This window comes from Lepisosteus platostomus, chromosome 26 (genome assembly GCF_059453375.1).
Source record: "Lepisosteus platostomus isolate fLepPlt1 chromosome 26, fLepPlt1.hap1, whole genome shotgun sequence".
NCBI classification, from domain to species: Eukaryota; Metazoa; Chordata; class Actinopteri; order Semionotiformes; family Lepisosteidae; genus Lepisosteus; species Lepisosteus platostomus.
This window is the reverse complement of record NC_142636.1, coordinates 15,038,031-15,062,736: the sequence shown is the minus strand read 5'-3', so window position 1 is coordinate 15,062,736 and position 24,706 is coordinate 15,038,031. Positions and strand designations below refer to the sequence as shown.

The window sequence follows — 24,706 nt, the reverse complement described above, 5'->3', positions numbered from 1 at the left end:
TTATGAATTTACACCACGAGAACAGTTTTTCACGAGAAAAGTCACAGCTTTCGGAAACAGAGGGATGGGTGTGCTGTGCTGAGGCGTCCAGGGCTGTTATCGGGGGGTAGAAAATAATTAGACTACACGCCTCTGTAACAACACAGCTTCCTTGCTCTGACAGAAGCCCTTGCTGTGATTCGGCTCAGCATAAAAGCCCGAAGATGCACAAAACCACAAGCTGCTTGAACTGCGGCCTCCCTCGCCAACCACAGGGTCACCGTGGCTGGTACGTAGTGGGGTACATGTGAAATCGGGGGTCAGATTCCCACGGCTTGAGCTATACTCATCAGCAGCTGACATAACCTGCAGATACCTCCCTTAAAATCAAGGACCCTATAACAATAATAATATAGAGCATATAACTCGCCACTGGACCAGCTGTCCTCCCGGTGTAACAGGACCGGACCTGAACCACTGGACCAGCTGTCCTCCTGGTGTAACAGGACTGGACCTGAACCACTGGACCAGCTGTCCTCCTGGTGTAACAGGACTGGACCTGAACCACTGGACCAGCTGTCCTCCTGGTGTAACAAACCCTGAACTTGAAGCTAATGGCAGTGTAATCACTTTCCCTCAAAAACACAATCTCAGGGCTGAATTTCTGAAATGCTCCTTTATAACTTTCTGTTGCTGACTAAACTAGACGCAAACTTATTAAAAGAAGTCAAGCGTTTTTTCTGCTCTTATAAACATGCTTACATATAAAAAAAAATAATGTATCAGAGCTTAGGCCAATGACAATTCTCAACAAACTCACTAAGAGGAAAACAGCCTTTGTTTAACTTGGATCATGACATGATGATGTAAAGCTACAAAAGGTACACATTACACTATTACATAACTAACAATACACACAAATATCAAATTTCTACTATTAACATTACTATACTGCGGCTTCAAAAGGAACGATATGCATCTCGTACAGCAGCATGGCTGCAAATTCATTCCAAAAACGTGTGCCGTCACTGATAAAGCAGCAGCCACACAGAGGATGCAAAACCAACCACTTTCTGCACAACACCTCTGATAGAGATGCAGCGCCGAGGCTTCAGATTACAAATGACACTTCATTTTCACAGATAAAACAGCGAACAAAACAACAGCAGGTCTCGCCTCCCCGTTTTTCCAACACGTTTTTAATAAGAGGAAGTTCTCGGTCTGCGGGGGTACCCGTCGGCACGGAGCCTCGGATCGGGGGGGCACCTGGGAAAGAGCTCCCGCGCTCCGGCCCCGGGGATCATACTTACCCCTGCTGGGGAGGTGTCCCGAGCGCAGCGGGCTCCGGGCGGCCAGGCACTCCGGCTCGAACCCTCGGAACTCGTCGCCCTGCGAGAGGCGGGACAGGATCGTCAGTGAGGGCGTTAAAACCGCACAGCGCGCCGAGTAAGACTGGACTGGGAATGCTGGGAAACAGCGCACTCAAAAAACGTGGCGTTAAAATAACACCACTCCCGGACCAGTGCAGAGCAGGGCGACGCGGAGATGCTTTAATACAATCAATACGGACAACATCAGGCAACACTTCATTTCCATCAAGGTGTAAATAGCACTGTTTCCAACATCAGAACGCAGAGGACGGTACAGAAGACAGCCACACAGCATGAACCACAGACCGGAGATGGGGCTAATGTGAGGACAAGCTTTGAGCATGACACCGGGTCCGGGTCAGGTACTGACTGTCTGCGAACTGGGCTGGATTCACTAGGGGGGCAGCGTACAGAGGGACAGCCACACCTTGCAGCACAACCATTCGGGGCAAAAAAAATGTAAAAAAATAAAAGCTTTTAATCCAGCATTCAATCTTCCAGACAAACATGTTAGTTTACAAAGCCCGTTCTTTAAATTACACATTAACTTAAAAAATGCTTCAGCCAACAAGGGCCATGTAGTAAAAACACTCGCCCCAGTGTTATTCATAATTGGGAAAAAAAAAACAAGCTGACACGCTGTCTCTCTTCACAATAAGGGAAGGCTTCAGGGAAAGGACTTCTGGGACACTCTCGTCCACTCCATTCCACGGACAGATGAGCTCACGAAGGGACCCGATTCAACTCTTCGAAACCCTCAGGGGCGGCGACACAGTGCGCCCAGCTCTCGCGGCTTCTTCGGTTTGCGGACATGGAGGGGAAAGGCTTTTAAAGGCAAGGACAGAGCTTCTTTACACAAAGGGGTGCGGGAGCGGGGAACAAAGCGCCCGGTCAACCTGCAGAGCGCCGGGCTTCTTTCACGAAACGGCTGGACGGGACCCCCGATCAGTCTGCTACGAGACGGAGCTGAGGGGGTCCCCCCTTCTGTGTCTCGTCTCAAACAGTGGAGGGAGGGGGCAGGAGTGTGGACCCGTCCCTCGCGGACTGAGCGTCCTTCCTTAGTGTCCTTCCTCAAAGCGCCCACATGCCAGAGCCCCACCTCCCGTGTCAGCCATACAGCAAGCTGGGGGGGGGGAGAGGAAGCTCTTCAGCTCCCCAGTAAAAAAAAAAAAACGCCAAGTTGCAATCCGATCGGAGGAAGAGTGCCTGCTGTGCTTCCTTACTTTTAAGATGCAGGAGAGAGCGAACGATCTCAGCCCATGTGGCCCCCCCCTCCCTCGGCTGCACGGGCAGCCCTGGTCCCGGAGAACCCGCGAACCCGGCCAGCGAGCAGAGGCCCGGCAAGCTCACCAGCACCTCTTCCTTAAGACGCCGAGTCCACGGAGCTCTCCGGGGGCTCAGAATCACAGGCCCGCGGGCCGAGCCACCGTGCTCGTCCGAGACCGAGGACAAACCGCGGCCCTGATCTCGCCCGCAGGCGCGGCCCGGCAGCCAGGCCGGAGACCTCCAGGAGACACGGATACAGGAGGAGATCGACAAGCACGGCACTCCGCGGAGTCGCCCCGTTCAAACTGGCACAGGGGTCCACACTCCTTCACTCTTCCTCAGGAGCGCCGGAGGGAGGAGGAGGAGGAGCCCAGTGAGATCAGGAGCCCTTAGGCCCAGCCAGCCTGTGTGATATTCATTAGCTAATTGACCCCCGAGTCTCACACTGCTGGTCTCGAAACAACACGGCTGGGCAGCTTGTTCTACCCTGTCGCCACTCTTTATGTAAATACTCGCCTTCTCTTCACTGCTTTAAAGGGGAACAGAAACGCTATTTTTATTCTTCGAGGTTAGAAAGAGGAGTGCATCTCAAACCACAACAACAGCTAAACGCACAGTAACTTGTAACTTGCCAAACCTCCAAATTGACTTCACAACATAGACAACGTTTCCAGGTATACGCAGCGCCACGTTCCCGCAAGGTGAAGTGGCCCCTATTGCATTTGTAAACCTTTTCTGTACCATCAATAAATTTAGTTTGTTAGTGAGATTTAATAACTGGTCTGAGCAGATGCTGACTGGAGTTCCCCTTTAAATCTGCTGGCCTGGGGACCTGGGGCGCACACTGACTGCAGCGATCTGGGCAACGACTCTGCTCAAGAGAACAGCAGCAGTGCCCTCACCCAGAGTTCGAACCCTTAACCTTCCCTCTACCAGTCCAGAGCCCCTGACCACACTGCTGCCTGCATGTGAACACTGGAACCTGTTTTGGACCAGATCATGTCAACCTTTGAACCAGACCCACTGACGGGGGTGATCAGAGTGCAGTACTGTACCACCTGCGACTCGAACCCGTGACCCTCCAGTGACAGGTGCAGAGCCCCGACTGATCGCCCACACTGCTGCCTGCATGTCAGCACGGTAACCATCTTTATAAATCCATCAAGTCACCTGAGAACGAGTGCTTAACAGCGACAACCTGGGGCCCCGTTCATAAGCCGACTGGAGCGAGCCGAGCCGAGAGCTTTACCCAGGAGACAAAAGAGGAAGTTCCCAGCTGGGATTTGAACCCGCAACCTCCCGATCCGGAGTCCAGACTCCCTGACCTTGACTCCATGTTCCACCTCAGACTGGGGGGGGGACTCCCCTCCTTCCCCGCAGGGAAAAACCTGCCTCTCCCATGGAAATTTGGATCTTACACCAACGAGCTTTTTTTAAAAAGTTAAAGCAGTCGGGAATGCACAGATCACCCGCTGTAACTAGAGTGGATTTCTTTTTAATATCAAATAGCTATCCTAAATCGAGGAGTGGATTTGAATATTACAGTATGTCATACAGATGAAATACCCCCCAGCACCACCACCAAGCAACACTGCCTTCAGTGCTTACAGCTCCTAAATACAGTGCAGAAAGGTGCGTGATAATTCGCCGCACTGACAGCAATCACATGTATTATTACTTCAGTTGTCGCCCTTCTTTTAATCCTTCAGCGATCTGAACACAACCAGCCGGACCACCCCACGGTCTGAACACGACACCAGGTGCGGGCCACTCGTGTCCGAGGGCTATGCAGCGAGTGCAGCTCAGGCAAAACCACAACAGGGGCCCGCCTGCGCTTCTCCTGTGGGGAGGGGACCTGAAACGCACCGGGGCTCGGTACCACCGCTGTCACCGCGGGTCAAAGCGTGATCCCCAGCTCTAGCCGGGGCCCACTCCCAGCCGGGCAAAAAAACACGCGGGGCAGGGTGCCGTGTGCCCCCGCAGACCAACATCGCACCGCGCTAGCCGCCAAAATAATAAAAAAAAAAGGCAACGAGATATCTAAACTTTTCTGTGCCATTGTGCCATTGGTCCAAACCGGCAGCTGATGAGGAGTTGGGCGGCTAACACACGGGTGGGTTTTTTTTTTTCATTTCACCGCCTCGATGAGCCACTTCCACGCACCGGCGTGGGCCGGCCACCTGCACGCTCACCGGCCGGTCTCTCTCGGAGGGGCGAGGGGCGGAAAGGGGGTCACCCAGCCGCCCCCCGCAGCCCTCTCCGGGCTCCTCGGGTTTCCCTCCTTCACCCCGTTACCGCCCCCCGCTCGGCTCGGCGGCACCGCGGCCGCCCGGAGAGCCAGCAGTGCGCTTTACAGAGAGAGATCAGCGGCTCGGCTGAGCGGGGAAATGACACAACACACACAGGCACACACACACACAACAGCCGTGCTGGTGCGGGAAAAAAAGCCCTCGCAGATTTCATCAGTAGCGGTACATACAAACACACAAACACACACAACACCTCTGCTCAGCGCGAACCGCGTATGAGCACCGCAGAAACGCTACCGGCCTCCTCTCCCGAGGAAGGCAGCCCCCCCCCGGCCGCGGCTCACCTCCTCGCTGGAGCTGGAGCAGTAGCCGGCCTCCCGCCAGCGGCCGCGGTGCGCCGCCAGGCAGAGCAGGCGGGCGAGGGACGGGTCTTCGGCGGGCGCGGGTCCGAGGCTGCCGGGCCTCAGGCCTCCGGCGGCCGCCTCCCCGGCTCCGAGCGCCCCCCGGCCGATCTGCGAGCGCTTCTCCGACCTCAGCCGGCTGCGGGAACCCCACGGCCGGCCCGGGAAGCGGCCCCGGGGCACGGCCGTGCCGTTCGGGCCTCCCCCAGCGGCCGCGGTCGCAGGTACCGCTGCCGCCATCATTAAAACTTCAACACAAACAACAGCTCGAGAGAGAACCGACGGCGCGGGGGAGACTAGAGGGGAAGGGCGCGAGGAGGGAGGGGGTTAGCTCGTGGGAGCCAATGGTCGACTGGGAAACTGAGTCTTTTTCGGCGGCCTTACCACGCCAGAAATCTACACCAGTACCTCTCTTTCCCTTCAAGTGCAAACCGAAACTAAAACCTGGGGGGGTTAAACGCCTTCGCCCGGTTGCTGCTGCGCCCGGATCTCCCATGCAAATAAATAAAACACGCGGTCTTCCAGGTACCGGGGACGGGTGAGATCTGTGCACGCCGGAGCCGGATGGACTTCATTACCCAGTGGCCTCAGCGGTCGAGGCCCCGCTCGAGCCCAGCGCTCAAGCTGGCGTGACGCCTCTGAACTACAACCCCCAGCGTGCATCAGTGCACTGTGTGCGCCCAGACTGTGCTGTGCCGGGTTTGACAGTCGAGGGGCTGTAGTTTCATGTTAATCTGCTCTTCACGGGCACAGTAAATAAAGGAGTGTACCCTGCTGTCATTTCATTTCCTGAAATTCCAAGTTTAAATATGTACGTTTATATCGTTGCCTAATCAACCGCCGTGCGCTCGTCCAAATTCGAGAGGTCATAATTTTATAGAAGATTAGATATGACGCCGTTTCTTAAACAGGAAAAGCACCGAGAGTGTTTGGGAATCTCCTGATGTCGTTTCCCATCGTATTGCCTTTTCAGTGTGCCATGAGAGCTCTTGTCGATTAAATAAAGGGGATCTTTAATTTAGCCGGCGAGGGCAGAGTGGGATTTAGCCAGGAGCCGCCTGCTCTTATAAACAGCGCCAGGGGACCTTTACCGATGAAGTAGGAAGGACGTTGTCTTATTCCCTCACCGGAATATGTGCCATCTCCTCCAGCACAGTGTCCCTGATCACTAGAGCGCCCAACCATCCGACAGCCCTCCCCCCCACCCGGTCTCTAGGACAGGGTCTTGGGGGGCTGGAGTCTATTCCAGCACACAATGAGCACAGGGCAGGGTACACCCTGGACAGGACACCAGTCCATCACAGGACACACTCACACACACACCCTGGACAGGACACCAGTCCATCACAGGACACACTCACACACCCTGGACAGGACGCCAGTCCATCACAGGACACACTCACACACCCTGGACAGGACGCCAGTCCATCACAGGACACACTCACACACCCTGGCCAGGACACCAGTCCATCACAGGAGACAGACAGACACTCACACTCACACCAGGACTAATTTCCCCAGAAGCCAATAGACCCACCAGCACGCCTCTGGACTGTGAGAAGAAACCAGGGCACCCAGAGGAAACCCACACGAGGCTGGGGAGAACATGCAGACTCCACACAGACAGTGGAATTGAACCCAGGATCCCAGTGCTGCGAGGCAGCAATGCTGACCCCTGCGCCACTGTGCCCAGTTATCTCTTATTCAACACGTGTGTGGTTTTCCTTCTTACAGCTGAGACTAACACTCCAACACTCCCTTCATTTAAGTCCTGAAGCATGCTGGGGGGTAAATGGCTTTGGGGAAAATTGACCCTGGTGTGAAAAACAGAAGACGCCAGACCAGGGGTGGTATTCCAACCTCAACCCTTAGTTTCCTGGTGGGACTAATTGATTGATCGCATATTCATATCTTGGCCCCGATGTGTTTTATTAGTAACATTGCCTTTAACAAAGCGTTTTGAGCTTTACAGGAACTGTAATAGACCTAACATCCTGTGCATGTCTGACTAAGGAAATATTGAGGTTAATTGTTTATTTGACGACTGAGGTTGGAAGAAAACTCAGAGACACTTCCTGGAGGAAGCGAGTCTCACACCCTGCCTGCGTGACCTACAGAGCCCTCGCGCTCTGCGGCAGCAGAAATAAAACTACAACTCCCAGACTGCACTGCGCCCTCAGCCCTCGCCTATAAGGAAGCGGAACTGAGAATCCAGAACTGTGTGTTTCTTGTTTTTTTGTGTTATGGAAGTGGGGAGCTGTTGTTCGTTTTCTGCCTGAGATCTTCGCTTTTTACTTATCAGCGGGCGAAAAAGGTAAGCTCTTTAACGAGTAATCTTTTCAAGTAAAGCATGATATAGCCGGTGCTGTTTCTACAGCCGACTAGGGTTAAGCTGCTCTGAGCGCCGTCGCGGGTCTAAGATAAATTTTTACATCAGTCACGGGAGGTTGACGCCTTCATCTAAGGGCTGCTTTTGCTCTTGAGGAGGTTTGCGGTGAGCAGATGGTTCAGAGCGCGATATAGCGGCGATCTGTGGACTGGTCTGGGAGATGGCGTGAATGTTAACGGGGCTCCGAGCGATCAAACCAGCCGAGAGAGAGAGACTGGTGACTCCGACAATGGGAAAGTACCGGACACTCGGATCAGCGAGGAAAGTGGCGTCCGGCTGTGCTGGAAGTTTTTCTACAGGTGGCCCCTGAAGCCGAGGGCCAGTTGTCGGATATCTAAACCGCTAAACTTTTACAAACTCTGCTTTTTGTTTATTTTTGGGTTGTTTTTTTTTGCATCTTCCAAAAGCCACTGACCGATCAGCAGGGCGACCACCCAGGAATCGGGAGGAGAGGCCGTCAGAGCGTCGCCATTTCTCGCCATGAACCTGGAGCGCGTCCCCAATGAGGAGAAGCTGAGCCTCTGCAGGAAATACTACCTGGGTGAGGGGGTGAGCGTGCAGCCTGGCGCTGTGTGCTGGGCCTGACTCCGGCTTGGTCACCGGCGCTGATCGACTGGAAGGAGTCCCATCCACTCCACTCCTCTCTCCTTTCTGTCCATCTTTCCCTTCTGTCTCCCCATCTCGCTGACCTCTCCTCTCCCTACCCCCCTCTCTCTCTCTCTTCCTTTCTGCTCTCTAACACTTCTCCCTTCTTTCTTCCCCATCTCCCCTCTGACGCGTCTCCCATCTCCTTTCTCCTCTCACTGCTCTCCTCTCCTGTGTCTCAGGGGGCTTTGCGCTGCTGCCCTTCCTGTGGCTGGTCAACGTGGTCTGGTTCTTCAGGGAGGCCTTCCTGAAGCCTGCCTACGCCGAGCAGCCGGCCCTCCGGAAGTGTGAGTATCCATGGGGCGGGGCCCCCCCCTACAGGCCCCCCAGTCTGTGGCGAGACGCTCTGCCCCTCTGGGGGGAGTTTGTGCGGTCAGGGGACGGGGGGCTGGCCGGAGGGGCGCGTCCACCGCTCTTGGTGGGCTGGGGGGGGCTGGTAACATGAAAACGCTGCAGTGTCTTAAACAGCCGGGTGAAGCCCGCGATCCGCGAGCCGAGATCTCCTTCTCCGTTCGCGGTCGCTGGGGGCGTCGTCCCGGCTGACCGCCTCTCTGCTTCCCCGCTCTCGCCCTGCAGACGTGAAGCGGTCAGCGCTGGGGCTGCTGCTGTGGGTGGCCGTGCTGACCACCTGGATCACCATCTTCCAGCACTTCCGGGCGCAGTGGGGCGAGGTGGCCGACTACCTGTCCTTCACCATCCCGCTGGGCATCCCCTGACGGCGCCGGCGCCGGAGGGAGGGGCTCCTTCCGACCGGGAACCGCGCCCCTCTCTTCCGGGAGGCTGCAGTCCGGTCGGTCTGCGCTAGAGCAACCCTAACCAATCGGGACGCCTCGGACTGTTCGCTCAAACACCCGAGAGATTGGTTATCGACACCTCAGGCCTGGCTCGGTAGAGGAGTTCTTCACTCGATTAAAGGGGCCCACCTCTGATCACCTGCTGCCAACGGTACAAATTTAACCAAGTGTCCGTGGAGACGGCTCTCACGGCCCTCCCCCTAGACTGGATCACGCCTGACGATCTCCGATGTTCTTGTGCGCAGACAGAAGTAAGCGACTACCTACGTGGAAGAAAAGGTGCTTTGTCCTGGAAATTTAAAGGGTTCAGTTTGTATCCCTCCTCACCTCCACTAGTCAGGAATCTGCCGTCTTGCTTCTAATGCCAAGCTATAGCAAAGGTAGGGATGCAGCCGGCTGTTTCAGCGGCTCTTTACAGGAGCCCCCTGTAAATGAGCTGTGACTGATCAATTGGCCGTGTTCCTGAGAATCGGTTAAATGGTTTACTCGATCACTTGCTTAATTATGTGATTATTCCTAATCCTGAAGACCAGTTAAACAAAGGGTTGGAGCTTAGTTAATTAAGTTTAATTGACCCTTAATTGCCACGCTCCTTTAAATCAATTAAACAATTAAGGTGTTGTTGGAGTCAAAGACTCGGAATGCAAGGAAACAGACCATGTTTTCCTACTGCTGCACGTTTCCAGGAATGACATTGCGAATTTCTCCATTTGCCGAGAAATCAGGAAATTGTCAGACTAGTTTTTATTCTGCAAGCCTTGAGTATTTTTTTCTTTCTTTCACTTTGTTGCATTTTCATTTTCTCAATTTGTTTAACACTGAGGCTCTGTCTGACTTCTTTAATCTTCAAATTAAACACTAACCTGTAAGTGCGATAGCGATTCTCGTTTTCATTCCACCAAAAGAGTATCGTTCTTGACATCAGTCTCTGCACACCCACCCCTCTGAGGTGCAGGTGATGGTGGGGAAAGGGAGACCACACACACACACCCCAAACCCAGTTTCCCCCAGCCACTCAGCTCTGTCAGATATCCTACTCATTAATCACTCTTGTTTATTTTTTTTGGTATGTCAATAATTAACATAGTAAGTAGTAAGATTAATTAATAATTAAGTAGTAAGAAGAAACAGTCAGTATCATTTCTGTGTTTTGTTTAATCTGATTTATTATTTGAAAACTTTTTTAAATATATCAAATTCTATTAAAAACACATGCATGTATGAATGATGGGCGATGGTTAATGAGAGTGTGATTCCTCCTGGACTTCATTCAAGAGCTCGTCCACCCTGCTGCAAGAAAATACAAAAAAAACTTAGACGTTGAATTTGTACAAGTATCTGCGTCCTACAGGCAGTCTGACTGAGCCACAGCAGACAGGGACATGGGCACACATGCTGATCCGTTTGCAAGTGTATTAATCCTTTCAAAATGAAACGCCACAGTTTAGTTTACTGGAAACTCATCTCTTCTCCAACTGCCTCCTGCTCCCAGCACTGATCTGCAGAGGCTAAAGTCTACCAGCTATGACTTGTTAAACCTGGAGTCTCCAATCCAGCAGGAATTTTATAGTGAACCATTAAGAGACCTGTAATCAGCTAAATGGCATCATCAAGAGATGAGATAAAAAGAATATCATTCAGCCTCCAAAGACCACGGTTCCTCAACTGAACAATATTACTCACTGATGAATAACACACAAAGCCTTCCCCTTCTTAAAGATATGTAAAGTCTCTCCGGAATGGGATAGTGACAGAGACACAGCAGAGCATTCAAACTTGTAGAAAAAAACAATTAACTGTTATTCTGATTTCCTATATGCCCTCCCTCCTTCTGTATATTTTAGATACAAGTGAAAAGGGGGGTACTGTCAGGCATGTGAGTCCATAAAGCAGGAAATCCCTGCCCTTCTCCAGAAGCAGATAAAGAGGAGGTGCTGGATTAGAGCTGTGCAGGACCCTGCACTCTGCTCACCTGAGCTGCTCTATCACCTGCTCCCTCTGCCACCTCAGCACCTGCAGCAAGGAGTCGTCCTCAAACTCCAGCCCATCCGAATCTGGGGAAAGGAGACACGGCACGTCAGGAGAGGAGACACAGCGTGTCAGGAGGGCCCGCGAGGGAGAGGAGACACAGCGCGTCAGGAGAGCCCGCGAGGGAGAGGAGACACAGCACGTCAGGAGAGCCCGCGAGGGAGAGGAGACACAGCACGTCAGGAGAGCCCGCGAGGGAGAGGAGACACAGCACGTCAGGAGAGCACTAAGGAAGAGATTTGAATTTTAACTGAACTAACAAGTTGCCGCATTGGAATATTTGCCAGTTTTTTTTTAATGCAACAATTAAAATGCAACTTCCAACACGTTTTAGAGCCTGAAAAACACAGACGGCTCAGATTAATCCTGATGCTCCTCAGTTCAGGGTTTGGCCGTGTAACAGAGCTGGGCTGCAGTATAGCCCGGCAGGCGTGTGGGTCTCTGGGAGCAGGACTGGATCAGCGCTGCCCCCTTTCTGCGGCGCAGTGAGAAATGAGCTGCGAAGACTCTCTGGCCTCCGGTGCGAGAGGGAGGAGCTGATCTCTTACCTTCGGCGTCCTGCAGCAGCTGAGCGACGACCTCGGAGGGCTGAGGCTCTCCTGGCACAGGAGTGGAGGACTCTGGGAGAGAGGAGGGGGCGTCTCTCTGGGGATCCGGGGTCTGGGAGCGCTGGGACCCAGGCGGGGAATTTGGAGGGGAAAACAGCACCTCGGACACGACCTGGTCAGGACAGCACAGCGCAGTCCATCAGCGGAAAACACTGCAGAGACCGGACTGGCAGAAACTTCTCAGAACCGCCGCAGGCATCCTCACGAAGCCTTAGACCCTGCTACAGCACCAGCTGCCTCCGGAGGGCTATGCTTGTGCCCTCGTGCGTTTCTTCACGCAACACAACGCAATCACACGCAACGCAATCACACGCACTCCCGAACAACAGCGGACGGCGACAAGCGGATTTCGACTCTTATTCGACTCGCAGAAACGGCGCTTCAGACGTGAAGGGTAGAGGCTCGGGTCACGAGGCCGGTGTCGCCGGGACGCCGGTTCTCCTACCTGGCCCAGGGCGCTGTGCACCGGAGAGGCCGGGGCGGCTTCCCTCCTCGAGCCCGGACCCCCTCTCTGGGCTTGGGCCGGCCCGCGGGGCTTGTGGCTGTCCCGTGCCCGGCGGGCGCTGGCGCTGGCGCTCTCTCTGCCCTGTCCAGACGCCCCTGCCGCTCCGGCCTCCTTCGTCCCAACTCCCGGAGGACCCTGGGAGCCCCCCTTCGCGCCCCTGCCCGGGGGCGGTGGGGGCTCGGCAGACGGGGGAGGGTCGGCCGCTGGGGGGGACCCCGGGGCGGGGCGGGGGGGCTGCAGGGGGCAGGGCAGGACGTCGCAGAGCAGGTGCAGGTGGGCGGGCACGTCGGGCGGGCCGTGCCCCGGAGGAGGATGGGAAGCGATCAGGGCCGGGCTGGCGACGGGGAAGGACGGGGGGGCCGGCGTCGGTGCTCCCGGACCCCTGCTCTCTCGGGGGGAGGCGTCCAGGTGAGGGGCTCCCCGCTGAGACGTCACCGCGGGGCGAAAGCTGTGCGATTCCTTTGCAGGGGGGTAAAGCAGAACAGAATCACCCGAAAATCGCCGTCCTGTTCCAGGAAGGACAAACCACTTCTCCATCAGCTGGAGACGTCAAAACTCAGAACCGAACCAGTAAATTAGATCTGCAGTGACTCCAGGGTCTCTGGGTCTGTCACGGGCGTCAGTACAAAGTGCCTCTGTCTGGTTTTCCTGTCCAGTTAACGACACGTCACTGCCTGCAAGCTGGTCAGGCGACATCAAACAGCGGCTCCGGCCCTGAGTCCTGATGGGACAGACTGAACGGCGCGTCTCCCTGGAGACCTGGAGTCTGGGAGCGTTGGGAGAGAGCGGGACAGCTGCCCAGGTTCAAAGCTCACTAACCAAGGAAAACCCCAAACATTCGCTCGAACCCACTTGCATGCGGTCGGTGGGCAGGATGTCCTGGGGCACCAGCAGGGGGCGCTCTCGGGCCAGCTCCATCTTCCTGCGCAGGCGCCACTGGAAGAGGATGTCGTCCTCGGGACGAGGGCGCCCCCCCGCAGAGGGGCGTGGCAGAGCAGCCAGCGTCACCAATCCTTCAACAAAGGAGAGAGAGGGAGAGAGAAAGGTTGAGAGAGGAGGGTGGAAATAGTGAGAGCCAGGGGAAGAGAGAGAGAGAGAGGGTGAGCGAGAGTGAGAGAAGGGAAGGGATAAAGTGTGAGGGAGAGAGAGTGAGAGGAGCAAGAAAGGGTGGAGACGGGGAGTGAGAGAGGGAGACAGAGGGCCGGAGGAGGAGCAGGGGGACAGCAGGAAGAGAGCCCTGGGGAGGAGTGGCCGAGAGAGAAAAACAATGCACTGTTGCACTGATCCGGGTCACCGGGGCTGTAGGAACTAAGACTGGCGCTGCAGTCTGAAGCAGAGCAACTATTTCATTTACACTTAAATCACAGCCACGTGTCCAACAAGGAGCTCAGCTGTGATTCACAGATCCGGCAACATCCACAACACATCCACAGTTTCACTCCCAGCAATGATGGAAGGGACCTGCTTGGACACAGAATCACATCTTTCTCATCAACCCTTCAGAACCTCCAAATCCCATTCTTCAAACTGCACCCCCCTCCCCCAGACCTACCAGTGGTAGGGTCGAGGAGACTGGGAACCGTGGGCCTGCGGACCGGCTCATCCACGCTGACGGGGGAGGACGAGTCCAGGGTGCCCAGGCCTTCAGAGCTCACAGGGATGGAGCTGCTGCTGAGAGAGGTCTCGCTGCCGGGACATCGGACAGGAGAAACCGCCGTCAGGGGGGTGTGGGACAAACTACCACCCGTCCAAGGATTCAGACTCCTCAGGTGCACGTCAGCCCAGCGGGCTTGAGAGAGGCTCTCGAACCCGAGCTCAGGAGAGGAGAACACGGGACATGCGTTTGTAGCGGAGACCAGAGGCAGTTGCGCTGGGATGCGTCAGGGAAGACCCGTGTGCCAAGATGCTGGGATCGGTCAGCTGCCAAGCCACCCTACCTCCTCTGCACCAGTCGCCTGGCCCTCTCCTGGAGCCGCAGGATCTCCGGGTCTCTGGGGTCACGTGGGGAGCCGTCCGACAGAGCCTGGGGGAGCACAGGCAGGGAACACGGCCCACACCTTCAACACCATCATCATCATCACTGAGACAGCAGTGTACTCACACACCCTCAACACTGGCTCAGCAATGAAGACAGGGCAGCAGGAAAAAAAATTCTCAAAGCTGTTATGGGGCATATAGCCCCAGTACCATCCTGCCTGGGGATCGTAATTTAAGTTAGGATATGGGGGGACAGTATTCAGTCTGATATTTTTTGTATTATTTAAGTTACATTCTGTGATTCTGTTTCTCCTTAGGAAAGGAGTTAAACAGCTTCAATCTATAATTTCACTCCAGCAGTTATATCACCCTGCAGCTCCCAGCTGGCAGCCCACTGGAGCTCAGCAGTGTGAGCCTGGTCAGTACCTGGAGGGGAGATTCCTGGGAAAGCCGAGGCTGCTGCTGGAAGAGGTGTTAGTGGGGCCAGTAGGGGGCGCTCACCATGCAGTGAGGGCTGCACACTGGTGGTGGTGCAGGGGGGTCCCTGTTTCCTAGAAAGCACTGTGAGTGGAGTGCCCAGAAAAGGAATTTGTTTTGAGCAGGTCTGCCTGCAGTGGCAGCTGTGCCCACTAGGTGGCGAGAGGCTCCTGCTTTAACTTTAATCCCCCGAGTCCCTGCGCTGGATCTAGACTGTTTTATGGCAATGGGTTGAAATTAAACACCTCGCAGCCCTCAGCCCCCAGGCCAGCCTCCTGCAATCGGCCGCAGCGTCAGGCTGGGCCGGGCAGAGGAGGGCGGGAGCAGACCGGGGAGACAGACTCACCGCGGGGCTGAGGTCCAGCGCGGCTCTGGGCGGGGAGACAGGGGGGCTGAGCCGGGACCGCGCCGCGGGGCTGGGGGGAGAGGGAGAGAGGGACCGCGCCACCCGGCGGGCCGTCGAGGAGCCTGCAAAGACAGCGCGACGCAGAGTGAGGCCACGGCCCTCCGCTCCGTCCCAGGAATCAGTCCCCAAGATCCCTGCCCCGGGAACACCGGGAACACCGAGCCGGCAGAGCACAGGAGAGGGGAGAGGAAAGCGGGGCGCACCTTTCTCGGACGTCAGCGCAGGGGGGGAGCTGGAAGGCGGCGAGGCGGGCAGCCACCAGAACCGTGCCCCCTCTCCCTCCGAGGTTGCGGAGCGCCGGCGCTCCTCTCGGCTCTGCGGCCGCCCGCGCCGGAAGCGCTCGACGTACCTGGGGAGGAGACGCAGAGCGGTCAGGGCAGAGGGGCGTCAGCGAGGTCCGCTGGGAGCCTAGTGCACTGCAGACTCGGAGCCTGATGGGCCTCGGATGTCAGAGCCCACAGCTCGTCAAGCCCATCCAATTAGTTACCGGGAGCTGGGCTGAACGAACAGCCACAGACCATGAAGCTCTGGCACAAGGAGGCCCATCCCAGAATCAGAGCCAGACGCTCCGGAAGGGCAACACAGACAGCTGAAAGGAACAGGACTCCCGTTTTAGTCCTGGTTGGAAGGGATTACACATAGGACCTATTGAAAAATCCTGAAAGGCTGCTGACGAAGTCGACCCAGAAGACTATTTCGGCCCAGTGGACCAGAAACCGTGGACACAGGTGGAAACTAACAGGGCGTGCATCTAGGACTTCAACCAGAAAGCCTATTTTTACACAAAGGATGGTGGTGGGAGGTATCGAACTGTGTGCTTGAAGACAGTTCCCCGGGATTATTCAGGAAACAGCTGGATGAGATAACTGGATCCTCCGAGCTGCTAAGAAACCCATCGAGCCAGATGGGTCCCACGGCCTCCCCTTGTTTACAACCCTCACTGGCCACCGTACACCTCACCTTGCCAAGACAGAGTCTTCCCTCGGGCCTACAGGTCCTGCCCAAGCCTGGGGCTTTCCTGCTGGGGCTGCAGGCGGAGGAGCGTCGGCGCCGGGGGAGGGGGCGCAGTCGGCCCCCTGGGGGGAGCCGAGGTCCGTGGAAGGCCAGGACTCGGAGAAGCTGGGCTGGGGGTCTGCGGCTGGGGGGCCGGCCGGGAGCAGGCGGTTGGAAGCCGCCAGCAGGAATCGCTCGTCTGCGGGGCTCAGCGTGTCCGGCGGTGGGGGGGGACTGGGGGGCCGGGAGAGACGGACGGGGCTGAGGGCCTGTGGGGGGCAGAGAGCACGAGAGATTGAAACTGAGATGGCAGGGGAATAGGCTAGAATAAGTCTGAAGGGAAGGAGGGATGGAGGGAGGAGACAGAAAAAACAACAGATCTTCCCTCTTACTCTCAAGGGTTATAAATCTGGAGCGCTATTATAGATTAGCCCTTTCCTCAGTATAATTACTTGGAGAAACCAAAGCTCCCTTTAATACTGCAACCAAAGCATATCAGGTTGTCTTTCCTTGCCATCCCATTCAAAACGGCCTGAACCAAACTCCAGACATCCAGTTCCGGCAACGGGTTTACTCAGACAAGCCCTGTAGCAGGCAGCGAGAGCTGGAGCGGACCGGCTCAACTCCCACACCCGGTGCTCACCGTCCTCCTCTCCGGCCTGGGCAGCGTCTTGGCACGGGAGGGGTTGTAGTGGGTCTTGGACAAGGGCGGATCGGGAGGGAAAGGGTTCTGCCTGGAGAACACAGCACCACTGTGGAGGGGAGAGGAGGAGCAGGACAGGTCAGTGTCATACAGCACCGGGCTCCACCCACACACACCCACACACACACACACACCCCCACACCAGGGCCAGTTTCCCAGAAGCCAATTAACTGTCTTTGAGCTGTGGGATGAAACCAGAGCACCTGGAGGAAACCCACCTGAACACAGGGAGAACATACAGACTCCACACAGACAGCACCCCGGGGTCCCAGCGCTGTGAGGCAGCTTCTCACCTTGATTTCATGTCTCCTTCGATACGTGCTCGCTGCCGGCGGCTTCTCTCCCTGTCCTGCCCCGACCTCCGCGCTGCTCCTGAGCGCCAGCAGCCGGCCGGGCCCGGAGGAGGCCCGCAGACCCGCACGCTGATCCCACGGCCACGCAGGCACCTGCTAACAACCTCACGGCTCACGGCTGGAGGCTGGACGCCAGGACGTCACGCCTGGTGCCGATCTATCGCCGCAGTGCTATCTCACCGGAATTCGCTTAAAATGAGAAACAAACACCCAGTGCGTCTTGCGTTAGTTTAGTGGAGGTACAACTGAGCTTTTCTGTTGCTTGTACTCTGAAAACCCTCAACTGTGTGGTATTATGAAAGTTTCAGCACTATAATAACCGATTATTGTTGTTTTGACTGTCAAAAGTGATCCGTAACGAAGACGGTCACGAGTTTTAAAACGCCGTGTTTAAGGGAGACAAATAATAATTTTACAACAGGCCTTCGTGTACACGTAAAGAACCTTAATCTCCAAACTGCGATACCGTGTATTAGCTGTCAGCTGTAAAAAATAAGATGCAAGTTATTTACCTCCGCTCTCTTCGAGTCTCCATTTCACCCCAACCGTAACCAAACAGCGCGCGCTTCCGGAGGCTCCGGCTCGTCGCCCGGCAACCGCACCCAATGCAGCCAGTGAAAACTACGCTTCCCATAATGCATTTAGGTGCTTTTTTTAAAAAACTATTTTGAGAAATAGAAAATAAGTTAGATTATAGATGGAAACAAAAATAACCCTGAATTCACCTTTAATGTAACACAATTATGGTTTTTAAGGCTCCATATGAATGAAAAAGATTCATCTTGAGCTTGATTAATATTCTGGGAAATGTAGTTTTAGAGCACAGACAGGCGCTTTCCCCGTTTTAGCCAATCATATTGACGTAATTCGATGAGTGACAGGATGATTGAGCAATGAAAGTGGGAGGCAGCCTTCGGTTTCCACCAATAGCTGAAGAGTGATCGGGTTGCGCGCGGAAGAGGAACGTCTTTTGGGAAACTGTCTGGGTAAACAAAAATATTTGATTTTAAAATGATGGTGTCTTTTTAAGTTGTCACCGTTTCCTTACCGAGGTGTTTTTGCTGTTATAGCACATGCAGCCTTGGCGATATACACGGAAATGAAAATTGTTTTGCTTCCTAAATGACGTCTACGTGTAAAGTCTATGTGATCACTTTGCTTTTTATAACCGTACCTACGTGGTCGGGGTTGATGTCGCTGCGATCTGCACGGCTACCATGAAAGGGGATCAGGTCTATTAATTAACTGTCTTAGTCAGGGAGGAAGACGTGCGGCAGGACTCTTTCTTTTTTGTCATACCATTTCTGTAAATGAATACAGTGCACAATAATATTAATACTCCTCTGCATTGAAAACTTTAAAATGCCTGAGGTTGGGCACTACCCTGCCGCTCCTATTGGCTAGGGTTAGAAATGACGCCTTACAGTCTACTTTAAATGAGTACCCCATAACGTAGCTCTCCGGTTAAGTCTGCAGAAACCGTCAGGATTTTGATTGCGCTCGTTAACCGAACGAGTCGTGATAAGTTTAATCGGGTTATGTCGGCGATCCCGCCCGTCGCCCTCTCTGCTTTGGGATGTTTTTAGACCTGGAGGGGGGCACGGGACTGCCCCCCACCCCGGGGAAACCGGAGCCGATCTGGTTCAGTCAGGTTCTGACCTGTTGGTCCCCGCTGTTCCACGGGCTGCTCCTTTAAAGAAGTCTGCTCTTTGCTCTCTTTTTACTTGAAAGTGACTTGTCTTCTTCCCGGCGTTCCAGGAGAGAAGGAGCTGTGGCCTCCGAGCCTCTCGGGCCGATCCACCATGCTGCCCATGAAGATCAAAACTGAGAAGCCAGGTGAGGGACGTGGAACCACAGTGGCCTGGGTCGTTCCCGGTCCACTTTCCTGCCTCTTTGGTGCCGTTTGACCCACCAGCGCCAGTCACCCATAAGCCCCAATGCAGATCGGCGTGCTCTGTGTGGATGGGAGTCTGATCTGTTGGCCTTTGTGGCCATGAAGAAATGAACCTCTCAGACTGCGCGGTGAATCAACACACAAGCCAGGCGTTGGGCTGGGGCTCGGCTCAGGCGTGCCAGCGGAAAAGAGGCATTATGAGTGTAGCCAGTGAAAATAAGGCAAAGCACTTGGGATAACCCATCGGCAAGCTACTCGCTGTAGTCATTGGCTCTGTAGTACAGGCCAGGAGCCAGACCCTTGCAGGACAGATATGAACTACGGGTCACCATTCGGAAGCCACTGTTGTCAGGGAATAATGATCTCCTCTGTCCCCTCTTGCAGATGTGGAGGCGGTCAGCGCCAGGAGCAGGCTGGAAGCGGTCCTGCAGGGCCTGGTGGAGAAGAGTGACAGCGAGAGGTTCGTGACTTTGTGCCAGATCAGCATCTTAAAGACTACGGCTGTACCCAGCTGCTTCCGAGCAGGTCTGGTGACACCAGGAGGACAGCCGGTCCGGTGGTTCAGGTCCAGTCCTGTTACACCAGGAGGACAGCCGGTCCAGTGGTTCAGGTCCAGTCCTGTTACACCAGGAGGACAGCCGGTCCGGTGGTTCAGGTCCAGTCCTGTTACACCAGGAGGACAGCCGGTCCGGTGGTTCAGGTCCAGTCCTGTTAGACCAGGAGGACAGCTGGTCTAACAGGACTGCTGTGGTTCAGGTCCGGTCTGCATACTAATGGTGCCTGTTTTACTCTGTGTCTTGCAGGGAGCAGAACGAGGAGGACTCTGGGAAGATGGGAGCAGACTCGCTGAGCAAGTAGGTAGTTGGTCTGAGTTAATGAGCATGTGGTTACTAAACATGAAGTAAAATTAAAGTTGCTTCAGCCACTGAGCACCATGCAGACATCCCCTTCTCTTTCTTTTCTACACAATCAACAATCTAAGAATAATAATCTGTCATTCTTGATGTCAGACAGGAGTTTGTTTCCCTAGGGAGGGTTTAAAATGCTTTGCACGGTCATTTGGAGAGTAACGTCACTCTGGATGAGGAGTGAGCTCCAGGCTTTTGTTTATTCCTAAATCATTCCCCTCTGAATCTCTGGAATGCCCTGCAGGCGACAGAAACAGCACAGGAATCTCGGTGCGTTTATTGTCCGTAGGATTTGTGGGATTCGGTGCTCGGCAGCCCCTTCGGGAGCCGCGGGGGAGTCGTTTCTGTGCCGTGGTGAGATTCCAGACGTTCGGCACATTTCCTCTAATTCGTTCTCCGCTGTGCTTTGCTCCGCAGGGACCTGTCTCCGTCCTCCGCGGGGAAACGGTGAGTCTGTGGCGGTGGGCCGCCTGCGCTCAGGGGGGAGTGGGGGCCGTCGGGCGGGGCGCTGCAGAGGGAGGTCTGGTGGCGGTAGTGATGATGTCATCGGGACCCCCTCGCTCACGCCTCTGCGCCTCTCGTCCCGCAGGCCCTCCTCGCGCCTCCCGCAGCACCGCCGCAAGAAGAGGAAGGAGATGGACGACGGGCTGGCGGAGAGCAGCCAGCACAAACCCAGTGAGAGCGGCCCCCTTCGCCTCCGTCCTCCCCCCCCCCCCCGCCTCTGGCCCCGCCTCCCTCGCCACCCCCTGCCTCTGGCCCCGCCTCCCTCGTCACCCCCGCCTCTGGCCCCGCCTCCCTCGTCACCCCCGCCTCCCTCGTCACGCCCCGCCTCCCTCTGGCCCCGCCTCCCTCGTCACGCCCCGCCTCCCTCTGGCCCCGCCTCCCTCGTCACGCCCAGCCTCCCTCTGGCCCCGCCTCCCTCGTCACGCCCAGCCTCCCTCTGGCCCCGCCTCCCTCGTCACGCCCAGCCTCCCTCTGGCCCCGCCTCCCTCGCCACCCCCCGCCTCCGCCCTCGGCTTTGTCTCGCCTGTCTCTCTGCCCCACGGGGCCACTGTTTCACGCACACTCTCTGTCTCCGCCTGTGTTTCTCCCCGTCTCTCCTGGGACGTCCCACTGCCGGCCTCTCTCTCCATCTCTCCCTCTCCCCCCTGCAGACACCTACATCATCAAGCTGTTCGACCGCAGCGTGGACCTGGCCCAGTTCACCAGCAGCACCCCACTGTACCCCATCTGCCGCGCCTGGATGAGGAACAACCCCTCGGTCCGTGAGAGAGCGGGGTCCCCCAGCCCCCCACCCAGCCTGGTAGAGGAAGAGGTGAGCCGTCGAGGTGGGGGGGTGGTGGGACGGGCAGAGACAGTCACCGCCCTTTACACAAAGCGTGGCAGGGGTGTGAAACAGCTGCAAGACCTCCCTGGATCAGTGAGGCAGGCTGGACAGTCCAAATGGATGACCCAGTGGTTCAGAACCCATCCAGTCACCAGGTGGTCCGGGCCTGAGGGGGGAAGGTTGCAGGGGTACCCTGTCTAGCTGTAGCTGAGAGCCTCCTGGCGTGTCCCTGTCTCTCAGGTGGCGGACATGCTGAACGGAACCGGGACCAACGTGTACCGCCTGCCCCCGCCCACGCCCTGCGCCGTCGCCGCCCACAGAGAGCCCATCAGCCTGCGTATCCCGCCGATAGAGAAGGCCCCCGTCAGCGAGGTGAGCCCCGCAGTCCTGGGGCGCCAGATGGGAGCCCCGCTCTCTGGGGGGAGGTACGAGGTACGAGCCCCGCTCTCTGCGATGTTGTAGGGTGCGAGTCGGGTGACTCCTCCACGGCACACAGCTGTTCTGGGTGTCATGTCCCTGTTGGGCCAGCAGGTGTCTCCCTTGCTCTGCTCTGTCCTGCGCCGTGTTCTTGCTCTGACTCGGCTCGCTGTCGCCTGCAGGTCTGTGCCACGCCCCCCGCGCCCTCGGCCCTGATGTTCAACCACATGGAGCACTGGAAGAGAGTCCGGCAGAAGTAGGTCTCGCGCCGGTGCCCCCAAGGAGTTCCCCCCCCCTCTCTCTCCTGGCTGTTTAATCCCCCCCCGTCCCCGTCCCACTGCCCGTCCCACTGCCCATCCGGGCCTGCGGCTCTCGCCGCTGTCTGGCCGCCTGGGCCGCTCGGCCTGCTGGGACGCTGGGTGAACGGTGGCGCGGGGGCCGCGGGGGGGCGATGGCTGCCCACGCCGAGACGGCGGAGGCCGGAGCTCGACCCGTGCCGCCCGCCCTTTCTGGCTCCGTTTCTCCGCGGTCTTATTTTCACGGCCGGTCTCGTTTCCTGCAGGTGGAAGGAAGCTTCCGGAAGGAACCAGCTCCGCTACAGCGAGAGCATCAAGGTCCTGAAGGAGATGTACGAGCGTTAGGGCGTCCTGGGGCGTCCGGGGGCACGGACCGGCGCCCCCTCGCCCCGAGCAGGAGTGGCAGCTCCCTGGGGGCACTCTGGGCCGCGGGCAGAAGACCACGGGCTGTACCAGCCTCCTCTGGGGGAGGGCGGGGGAGCGTGTTCACCACAGAGACTCTAGTGCCACAGCTTATTGTTTTACTGACGTCACTGCGGGCTTGTTTCCTAGCCAGCTGCTTCCTCTGGGGGCAGATCGTTCCCGATATAAAGAAACTTCACGCAATTTAATAAAAACCGCAGTTTCTGTTTTTGTGGCGTCTTGCTTTCAGTTCTGAAGCCTCCCCCTGTCTTCACCGGCTCACGATGGGCTCCGTGTCCTGGGGAAAGGTAACCCAGTCCTCCGTTCTCCCATGCTCGCGATGTTCAATCTTTTCTTTACAATTCTAACAAATCCTGTAACTAGGGCACAATCTAAATTAATCCTGTGTGGAGGCACGTTCACATTTCCCATTTCAATCCCTTGGACCACGATACTAGAATTACACAGGGAGTGATCAGAAAAGGGCAGTGTGCCTGCAACAACAGATGACTGTGCTGCTCCAGTAGCCCTCACTATCTGAATTTCTCTTTGATCCTTCAGTTCTCCAGTTAACGAAACTAACCCTTTCACAATGGAAGGCTCATAACCAGGATGGGGAGTACTGTCCCTTGTCGAAGGACCGACAACATGGGAGACAGCCTGGCTAAGCCCTACACTCAGCTTGCTGCTGCCCACGTTTCAAGGACATGCAGTCAGCAGTAACATGACCTCTCCTGTGACAGTTAAAACAGTCCCGCTCCTCTTCAGGACGTGAGGAACTAGTTTTTAGTGGGGTAGACTGAGGTTGTGAACTGAAAGTAGACAAAGTCTTTTCCACATGCGCAGACATGAAGATGTTTTTGTGCGCGAGCACAAACTCATCTGCCAAAAGAGTGGCTTGTGACAAGGAAGACGCTTTTGGTTCACTTAAACAGACAACCACGCGTTCAGGCAAACAGTTCTTAAATTCTGCTAAGAGCATTAACTCGCGCAATGAGTTAAAGTCGCTCACTTCACTGGCTACACACCATTTATCAAAGAGAATTCCCTTTTCTCTGGCGAATTCAACAAATGTTTGGCCTGACACTTCACGATGATTTCGGAAGCGTTGTCTATAAGCTTCAGGAGCTAATTCGTAAGCCCGTAATATAGCAGCCTTCACAGTAGCGTAATGCAAACTTTCTTCTAAGGAAAGTGTAGAGCACACTTCCTGAGCTTTGCCCACTAGTCTACACTGCAACAGCAGTGACCAGACTTCCTTAGGCCAGCGAAGCGATGTGGCAATGTGCTCGAATGCACCAGCATGCTACCGCTGTGCTGGTGAACTTCTACCGCTGCACCAGCGAGAGCGTCCTCTCCAACGGGATCACCGTGTGGTACAGCAGCACCTCTTCTCGAGAGAGGAAGGCACTGCAGAGAATGGTCAATATGGCCCAGAAGATCATCGGCTGTGGTCTCACCGAGATTCAACAGCTCTATGAGGACCGCTGCCGTGGTAGAATTCTGGCCATCACAGAGGACAGTCACCACCCCGGGCATGAGCTCTTCACCCCGCTGCCCTCAGGCAAGAGATATAAGAGCACACGGACACTGACCACCAGATTCCTCAATAGCTTCTACCCACAAGCAGTGCGATTGGAGAACACATTAGGCCATGCCCCTCGGACCACTCCTACACCATCCACCTCATTATGATTTCTTATTTATTGCACATCTCCAGTCGTTGTTTACACGTCTGCATTGTTTATATTCAAACTGTTTACTTGCACATTGTCTGCTGTTTGTTTGTACATTGTCTTGCTGCACTGTCTGCACTGTTTTTACACTTGTTTTAACAATCGAGAGACTTTCTGTCAGTAAGAAACCCATTGTACCAGTACACGTACCGGTTACATACGGCAATAAATTTCAAGTTCAAAGTACGAATCAACTTCCGACTCCCTGAATAGAGGGACTAAAGCACTGTGCTTACTTACATCGAAGGTGGTCGAGAGTGGATCTTCCACAGGAGACACTAGAGGCCTCGGAGTGGGGCGGCTGCGCACCAGGAGCATTCTTTCTCGCTTCCAGCTCAAGCTGTTGGAGCTTGACCTCTGTCTCCGCCTCGATCTCCAAGGCGCAATTCAAATTCTGCCTGGCGCACCTGGGCTTTTTCCTGCGCCTCCAGGTGCAAGCGGGCCAGACGAACTTTCGGGCGAGTTGCTTTTTGACCCAGTGGAGTCTGGAGAGAATGGTTCAAAGGGAGGCAATGTGGCCTTGACCTCAGCCACCCCCCGGTCCTGTTCTTCCGAAGTCCTAGCAGGGTTAGCACCAGCCCCA

At 55.7% G+C, this 24,706-nt stretch overlaps 4 protein-coding genes across 11 annotated transcripts in view; 2 read left to right on the top strand and 2 right to left on the bottom strand.

The window, feature by feature from the left end:
* kmt2bb (lysine (K)-specific methyltransferase 2Bb) overlaps positions 1 to 5,667 on the bottom strand; it is a 44,596-nt gene extending 38,929 nt beyond the window's left edge. For 2 of the 5 annotated variants that reach the window (XM_088621176.1, XM_088621179.1), the window contains exons 1-2: positions 5,209 to 5,665; positions 1,290 to 1,368 (exon numbers count right to left, since the gene is read on the bottom strand). In XM_088621176.1, the coding sequence (XP_088477302.1) occupies positions 1,290 to 1,368; positions 5,209 to 5,508 (379 nt within the window). In that variant the 5' untranslated portion in view covers positions 5,509 to 5,665. Of the gene's footprint in view, positions 1 to 1,289; positions 1,369 to 5,208 lie in introns of all 5 variants that reach the window. The other 3 variants (XM_088621178.1, XM_088621177.1, XM_088621180.1) reach the window with 3 other exon arrangements.
* A 1,767-nt stretch (positions 5,668 to 7,434) lies between these two features.
* psenen (presenilin enhancer, gamma-secretase subunit) lies at positions 7,435 to 9,968 on the top strand. The gene is made up of 4 exons (XM_088621358.1): positions 7,435 to 7,579; positions 8,062 to 8,195; positions 8,482 to 8,586; positions 8,876 to 9,968. The coding sequence occupies exons 2-4, from the start codon at positions 8,135 to 8,137 to the stop codon at positions 9,013 to 9,015; spliced, it is 306 nt and encodes a 101-aa protein (XP_088477484.1). The 5' UTR covers positions 7,435 to 7,579; positions 8,062 to 8,134; the 3' UTR covers positions 9,016 to 9,968.
* Positions 9,969 to 10,233: 265 nt separating this feature from the next.
* proser3 (proline and serine rich 3) lies at positions 10,234 to 17,751 on the bottom strand. Of its 3 annotated transcripts, none has more exons than XM_088621235.1 (13): positions 17,656 to 17,751; positions 17,084 to 17,332; positions 16,731 to 16,839; positions 16,055 to 16,356; positions 15,298 to 15,443; positions 15,035 to 15,156; positions 14,172 to 14,257; positions 13,787 to 13,920; positions 13,087 to 13,247; positions 12,175 to 12,693; positions 11,670 to 11,841; positions 11,066 to 11,147; positions 10,234 to 10,383 (listed from the first exon to the last, which is right to left on the bottom strand). In XM_088621235.1, exons 2-13 carry the CDS (start codon positions 17,092 to 17,094, stop codon positions 10,332 to 10,334), a joined length of 1,896 nt encoding a protein of 631 aa, XP_088477361.1. In that variant the 5' UTR covers positions 17,095 to 17,332; positions 17,656 to 17,751; the 3' UTR covers positions 10,234 to 10,331. The 3 variants fall into 3 exon arrangements, with proteins under 3 accessions (XP_088477361.1, XP_088477362.1, XP_088477363.1); XM_088621236.1 differs by having other exon boundaries at positions 10,234 to 10,380; XM_088621237.1 differs by lacking the exon at positions 16,055 to 16,356 and having other exon boundaries at positions 17,009 to 17,332.
* Positions 17,752 to 18,030: 279 nt separating this feature from the next.
* Positions 18,031 to 22,616, top strand: lin37 (lin-37 DREAM MuvB core complex component). Of its 2 annotated transcripts, none has more exons than XM_088621315.1 (10): positions 18,031 to 18,129; positions 18,902 to 18,979; positions 19,422 to 19,497; positions 19,841 to 19,891; positions 20,363 to 20,392; positions 20,535 to 20,620; positions 21,100 to 21,260; positions 21,513 to 21,644; positions 21,872 to 21,945; positions 22,252 to 22,616. In XM_088621315.1, the coding sequence occupies exons 2-10, from the start codon at positions 18,946 to 18,948 to the stop codon at positions 22,328 to 22,330; spliced, it is 723 nt and encodes a 240-aa protein (XP_088477441.1). In that variant the 5' UTR covers positions 18,031 to 18,129; positions 18,902 to 18,945; the 3' UTR covers positions 22,331 to 22,616. The 2 variants fall into 2 exon arrangements, with proteins under 2 accessions (XP_088477441.1, XP_088477440.1); XM_088621314.1 differs by having other exon boundaries at positions 21,513 to 21,704.
* The last annotated feature ends 2,090 nt before the right edge of the window (positions 22,617 to 24,706 follow it).